Raw genomic sequence first — 7,716 nt, 5'->3', positions numbered from 1 at the left:
CTACATATAACGACTCCCTAATTTGTATTTAAAAATATAAAATGTATATCCTCAGCCTATCCAATCCTAACTGTCTTTATTACTACATCTTTAGGCTAAGTCTAAACATTAACTTAACTACATATAACGACTCCCTAATTTGTATTTAAAAATATAAAATGTATATCCTCAGCCTATCTAATCCTAACTGTCTTTATTACTACATCTTTAGGCTAAGTCTAAACATTAACATGGCACTAACATTACTGATCTCAGAATACTGCAATACACTCCTAGTCACTTTCCAGCTTCCAGTCTTACATACACCTTCACCCCACTGCACAGCAGCCAGAATTATCTTTTTAGGTATCACGCCTCTGCTCAATATCCTTCAATAGCTTCCCCCTAGATCTTCACACGCAGGCCTTTAAAATTTTTTCATATCTCAACTCAAATGTCATCTTCTCAGAGATGCCCTCTCTGATCACTATTCCTAAAGTAGCCACCCCTATTCTCCCTCTAGCTATCTTACTACCCTGCTTTATTTCTTCATAATTATCACCCACTACAATTATCCTCTTTATCTATATATGTTCTTATCTCACTCCCCACAACCACACTAAGACCCTCTCTGTGTTATTCAGCACTCTGTTCCCTCCAACGCAAAGGACAAAACTGGAACATAGTAGATCCTGAATCAATACACATTAAAAACAAAAACAAAATTCTTATCGCAGATGCTACTAAACAAGTAGCACTGTAGAAGTTTCTTGGAGCTGTACTTCTTTTCTTCTCTGATTGTATTATGAACTGCTTTACAGACTGAACTGAAAAACATGGATTTTAGATCATATAGTGCCTTATAAAGATACAAAGCAGTAAAATTATTCAAGCTATTCAGCTTTTGTGATTAAGCAATTTGGTAGCTTTAAAATAAGACTGACTGTTGTACCTTACAAGCTAAGTTCTTTGACACAAAATGTACATAGATACGGCACGGAGACTTACTCTAAATGTGTCCAGAAACACAAGATAGCCTTCAAGGGAAGAGATATAGAACTTTCTCCACCTATGCTATGAAAGATAGGGGCTCCTAGCTTTGCCATTTGAATTAAAATATACTAGGGGAGATAAATTTTAAGAAAAAATTAACTAAACATGTGGATGTGTGTGTTTCTTGCATTTTTACAAGAAAAAATACACAGAAAATATAAAATCAAATACTTAGAAGAATATGACTTCCAAGAACTAACACTTTCTTACATAGGACAGCAGAAATGTTTGAGCCACATAACCAATATCATGAACAAGCTCCCAATGTCACTTCCTATTTGGTTTGGCTTTCAGAGTTTTACCTTCCCCCTCTCATTTGCCATTTCTGGTAACCAATCTGGCCCCTATGCCCTCTGAGTGAGTGACTGCACCAGTGCCAGGGCCCTCCACTTGCATTTGATAACTGTAGAGAAATTGATTATAATCCTGCTTATTAGACAGATAATCTAAAGTTGTCAAGTTTTTAAAGATAACTGCCTAGGACTTTTTAAAAGAGATACCTTAACTGTTTGGTTAGCAACATATAATGCACATTTTGTTTTTATGAGGCCTGTTTTACAGCCACTGATTATCTAGACACTTAAATGATTAATGAAGAAATCCCATCTCTTGTTTTATTCAAATATTTATTGAGTAACTCCTGTGTGCTAAATAATGGTACTCTGCTTTCTGAAACTATATACTAGAGAAATCAAGCACTACCACCTGATACCTTGGAGAGTAGCTTCCCTATAAAATGGATTATTCTCGAGTTAACTGGATAACTCAAGCTCACCAAAATGATCCCATAGCTCCCACCCCACACCCCACTACCACTGACAGTGATCTATGGTTTTGTTGTACTCTGAACCCATAATTCCTCTTAATTATTTTCATTTTAAAATAGAAAATTTCATCTGTTAAATATGTCATGTAACCTTAATAGCAGTCCATGTCATCTGATTATTCAGTGTTTGGAACATGGAAAGAGATGAATGGCAGACAGCAGAGACCTTGACATTGTAACAGATTTAGCAGGAATTTAGAAGGAGGTGAACTAGGAATGGAGCGTACAGGCAAAGTTGCAGAAGAATTTGGAAGAAGCCACTAGAAATAACCATGACTTGGCACATACCTGGCTAATCTCAGGTCCCAGTGATTAAATTAAATTTACTAACATTTATGTGATGGTTTGCAGCTTAAGGTGTAAACCTATCTAACTTCCTGCTATTACTACATATACTCATTAATCTATTTCAATCCCCCAAATTATCTCCATTTTACAGAACAGGAAACTGACGGGGAAGATGTTTAAAGTAATTTCCCTACTATTACAGTATATTGTTAGCTAGAAATCACCCTAGTATCTTCTGACACAAATTCTACATACTTCCCACTATATCACTCAGAAAGATGACATCCAATATATAAAAGTTATGGACATTAACTATATGCTAAATAAGAGGATACTGTTTGACATGGTAAATACTGAGTAGATTGAGAGAAGAGTATGTTTGCAAACCTGAATAGCTTAAAGAGACATAAGGAGGATAAAAATAATACCTGTCATTTAAAAAGTAATTTGGTTAAGAAGGGATTCAAATGCATAAAGCAAGAGATAAATTTTTCTAGCACTACCAGAATAATGACCATACAATATAACACTAATCAGATGCATATGACTTTAAATAATTGCGTGAAATTGATAAAACTAATTAAATGTTATTTTAAAGTTATCAATATTATAAAATAATTTATTTTGAAAAAGAGAACATAGAAATCTGTATTTTAAGAATAGAAAATAATCCTTACCATCAAAATTTGCTCAAAAAAACTTTGTTATTACCACAAGCAGAAGGCTGCTTTATGGATTTTCTATTTACTAAAATCACAAAAAGGTAATTTGTAAATAGTTCTACATACGTTCTTTTGACATCTTGTTCAATCATTGATCGAAGTTCTTTATCTTGGAAGAATTTATTCCAAAGACTCTGAAATAAGGAGAACAACATATTTAAAATGATCTTGCACCTTTACTTGACTTTTATAATTTCAATTTAATAATCTGAATGATTGAATTTATTCTTCTCTGAATTATTATTTCACATTGCAGACAGGAGACCTGAAGTTGGGATAATTTTTATTAAAATCAAGTTTAATCTCTACTTTAATCTCAGAAACACATCCTTATTCTAATATTAATTTTTCTAGTTTGATATTATTGTATATATTTTTTAAATTTCTACATCTATATAAAGTGAATGATACTTTTCATTGCTATACACTCACTACTACCCCTATAACAACAAAAGGTGCTTGGATTAGAGCAGGATCCATCGCCAACTGGTCCCAGCTTGAATATGACCTGAATTCCCAATGCACTAAAAAAGATATGCAATGTTTTCCACAAAGCTTGGTTTTATAATCCAATAGGTTTCTATGTATGTTTTAAAATGTGGATTTAGGAACATTTTTAAGCTTAATTGATATTTTATGTTGCTATACCAAAGACTATATGATACTAATTATATGTATCAAAAAAAGAAATGCTCATGTTATGTATTAAATGGGAAAAAAACCTCATGTTCTCAGGTAAGCCGAAATTAGAGCATCAACAATTAAAGAAGTTATATAATATCTTTAAAGTAGTCTTCACCAGAATGTGAGCAGAGGTAGGACTGATCTTTTTCCTGATCTTTTTAAAAATTCTTCGCAGACTTGCTACAAATAGTTACTTCTTCCTTCTTAGGAATTAGTCCTACCAAGTGAACCCTTCTCTACTTTTATCATGAAGGGAAGCTTTCCTTAGCTGTCCCATTCCCAACTGCAACCTTTACCAGACAGTTCAGTTCATTTTTATGCTCTTCTATTTTACCCTTAGTTCTTAAAGACCTCTGGGACTTCTTGTAGGGCTATTCTAAAGAAGTAGATCATAAACTTCCTACAACACAGTATGTATATAGCACTGAATAACTTCCATTAGGTTTTGGGTAGTATAGTATGTGAAATTAAAGAAATAATGGGCATGAAATACATTGCTTTCATGGTGATTGATAACCAGGCACATAAGCATATTCTTAAGGGCAAAAGGGGTGGAGATATAAATAAAGATGAACTTTACCCCTTCATCCTGTGAAAGGGGATTATTGATCATCAAATCTTGCTGGCCAACAACCTTCCTTGGGTTTGTGATATGCTGGTAAAAAAAGAAAGCACACACACACACACAAAGATCAGAGGCTATTGGACTTTAAAGTATACATAAGCAAACAATTATATTAATTAAATTCATTATTTACTTACTATTTCTTTAATGTTGCTATACCATGCTCTCGATTCTTTAATTCTACTTATCCATTGACTTTTATCTTGAGGAAGAACACAAAGAAATAGCTGTCAAGGAAAAGAGGAAACTTTTGTAAAAATCATAATAAATGTGAAACCATGCCAAACAAAATCACCTGAAAATTGAAAGACATATTATATTCATGAAATTTCACATCCATGATAGTTCATATTCATATCATCATTCCAGTTCCTGATAATTTATATTTGGGGATATTTAGGAAATATATAATTAGAAAATTCAAAAAGTGAATAATCAAAGGCCAAACAACAAGACCCGAGCAGCCACACCACAAAATGAAATCAAGTTCCTCTCCAAATTTATATTAGAAATGAAGAAAAATTAATCAAGGTTAGTATAATTCCCATTTTACATTTTAATTTTAATGGGAATGGTAGGGGGTTATTAATAAGCACGAGGTCCAATTAGCAACTTCTAGTTTTAAGGTTTTGTCTTAAAACAAGCAAGTAAAGGAGAGAGAAGAATAATCTGAGGATCAAGGATATAGTCTGAGAGGCAAAGTCATTCCGTTTACAGCAAAAAAAAAAAAAATGTAATTTACAACTGGCAATCAGCTTATGAAAATAACAGCCATTCTAAAAATACAAATTTGATTTAATTTAGTTTAATACAACATTAAAATAAATCTGGATTTAGGTTTATTTTTAGCAAATAAAGGATACTAAAAGTTAAACAACAGGGAATGGGGGTGGGGCACAAATATTTGTATACAAATATCCTAGCAGCAGGTCTCCTGCCTTTACTGCCTGCATCTAACAGAAGAAAAATGTATTTTAATTATTAAATCTAAATTATTAAATCTAAAACTGTCTAATATATCATGTGTTTCTTACTGCCTTTACTTTCACAGATTTTGCTCCATTTATGCAGATAACCCTAAAAACTATCGATAGAAGTCATTTCAGAATAAGTCTAAATCTAAATTAATTTATTTTTGGAGAACAAAAAGCGACAATATTTCAAAACAATTAAAAAGATAACTGCAGCTTTTTACTACTAGTTTTGGTAACCAGTGGCCCTTTCTCTCCAAAGGAGACTGACCCAATTTCCTTCCACTTCTTGCTGCCTTTCACTTTGTTTCAAGTAAAAGCAATGATGACTAAATGAAGGCACTTGATATAATAGGAAGCTGAAAGTTACCTCCCACCCGCCACAAGATTTTCTGCAAAAGCCTCTGGAGAACTGAGGAATGTAAAGATGTTGCTCTGAATTTTGCACCATTAAAAGAGATGAAAAGACAGTTCTCTCAAAGTCCTTTGCCATTATCAGTTACTCAGGACTAAGATGGCTTAACCTTATTAGCAAATGTCCTATGAAAGATAAACATGGATGGCCAAAAAATTGGGAGTGAAGTCTCTTGGAAAATTCAGTGATCCCTGCATGGGTAATCTTCCAGGGCATCAGGTAATGTGTTGATATATTGCAACCACAAACTGTAAATAAATATTTTCTTCTTACCTTCCAGCAAATGCTGCGGAACCTGCTGCTTCTCAGCTGCCCATTAATCCCCTTCTGCCTTATTGTTGCCAAGTAATTGTTGTTTACAAATAGTTCTTCCCATTCTTTCCTACATGAAAGAAACCAAAGCATGGAAATCCTTTTGTTAAAATTCTTCTGCTTAGAGAGGAGTGCTACAAGAAATTAATTTTGAATAAGTCTAAGAAATGCAACTTTTACAACATATATATTTAGTTGTGTACTGTTCTGAACACATGGCTGTCTTTTTGGACACGGTTCTTCTGTAGATTTAATGAATATGTAGATAGCTATAATTATGCCAGCTACTGAAATTCATAATGTCTATGGAGGCTATTCCATTTCCTCTAAAATGTTGGTAGTACAGTTCAGTGAATAAACAAAAAAAATGAATATTAATATAAATATATGACTGCTGTAGCCATTGAAAACTACATACCTGCTCCAAAAAATATACAACAAAAAAGTGTACTGTTGATTATACTCGCTTCTGACATGAAATATCCATTTGAATGAACCTACTTCTCTTTTATGTCAGGCTGGGCAGTTAAGTATTAATAGAAGACTACTTTCTTTAACTGTTAGTGCTATTTACTATTGAAATCTCTGCAACTACTTTCTACATGATCAGTTTTAAAATTTTAACAGGTGCGAGCAAATTTGAAAAAAAATCAAAAAATTAAAAAGCCTCACTGTAAAAACTGTTAAAGGCAAGCTTGAGTACCTTGCAGTACCTATGGCTGAGTAGATAAACAACTGAAATATGCCTCCCAGGCATGCAGACACCAGGGGCCTAACACCTGTGCCTCATTAATATACAAGTAAATCTGCTCTACTGGGAAACAATTGGAAATTAATTGTCCCAAACCATTTACTGAGCTTGAATAAGGGAATTAGACCCACATTCCCTGCATCTAGCAACAAACTAAACAGTAAAAATCATTTGTCAACAGTTGAGGCTACTGATATCAGCTTTATAAAATTTCTCTCAAAATCCACCATGCCACAATAAAATATAATTATAATTTAAAATTTATTATCAAAGCTGAAACTCTGATGGCAATCTCTTGAGAGACTTCCTAAAAAGAAAGCCACTAAAACCCTCAATCATCCTTTTACACAAGCAGTTGTCACTGGCCAGATCCAACTCATTTTGAGAAAGGACCATCTTGCATACTATGCTTAGAGCCATGAATGTAACCAGCTTTACCTTTAAACTTCAAAAACCTAACCGCAGGGCAAGATGCATCTTCTGCACAGAGTTCCAGAAGAGTGACCAAAGCACATTCCTTACTGCCATACGAACTTCCAGCCTTAACCCCGTAGCACTGATCCCCCATCACACTAAGCCTTCTGCCAATAGGGGCTTATTGGCTTATGCCAAATGGGACACACATTCCAATCCCATGCTGGAAGAAATACATTTCTGCCACCATTCCATGAAAATTTCATAGTCTCATCACTTTATTAGTAAGAAAAAATGTTTTGTTTTTATCTTGATTTGCATTGGTATTATTAGTGAAACTGAAGTTTTCATGCTTTTGGGTCATTTTATTCTTTTTAAAACTTCCTTTCTTGTCCTTTATCTGCTTTATTTTAAGCAGAAACAGGATAGTGGTTAAGAGCACGGACATCAGAACCCACATTCCTGGGATCAAAAAGACAGCCATTCAGTTGGAGACAGTACACAATTTTCTACCTACTTACTAGCTATGTAAGCAGGACAAGTAACTTAACCTCCCTGTGCCTTAATTTCCTCACCTGAGAAATGAAATGATAATATCATAATATATCACAGAATTGTTAATAATTATCATACTGCTTTTATTTTAGTGTGCTTTATTATTGATCCGAGAGGATTT

At 33.7% G+C, this 7,716-nt stretch overlaps 1 protein-coding gene across 1 annotated transcript; it reads right to left on the bottom strand.

Moving 5' to 3' along the window:
• Positions 1–2,934: 2,934 nt before the first annotated feature.
• Positions 2,935–7,194, bottom strand: LOC103582898 (TBC1 domain family member 5-like; the record flags this gene model as incomplete). Its single annotated transcript, XM_008564365.1, has 5 exons — positions 7,065–7,194; positions 5,837–6,009; positions 4,315–4,404; positions 4,133–4,207; positions 2,935–3,002 (listed from the first exon to the last, which is right to left on the bottom strand). Coding segments are annotated over exons 1-5 (536 nt in total), but the record flags the coding sequence as incomplete, so codon positions are not given.
• Between the last annotated feature and the right edge of the window lie 522 nt (positions 7,195–7,716).

The sequence above is a fragment of the Galeopterus variegatus genome, unplaced genomic scaffold (assembly GCF_000696425.1).
Source record: "Galeopterus variegatus unplaced genomic scaffold, G_variegatus-3.0.2 Scaffold18413, whole genome shotgun sequence".
Taxonomy (NCBI): domain Eukaryota; kingdom Metazoa; phylum Chordata; class Mammalia; order Dermoptera; family Cynocephalidae; genus Galeopterus; species Galeopterus variegatus.
Note: the sequence above shows the minus strand (reverse complement) of the source record. Positions and strands in the feature narration are given on the sequence as shown.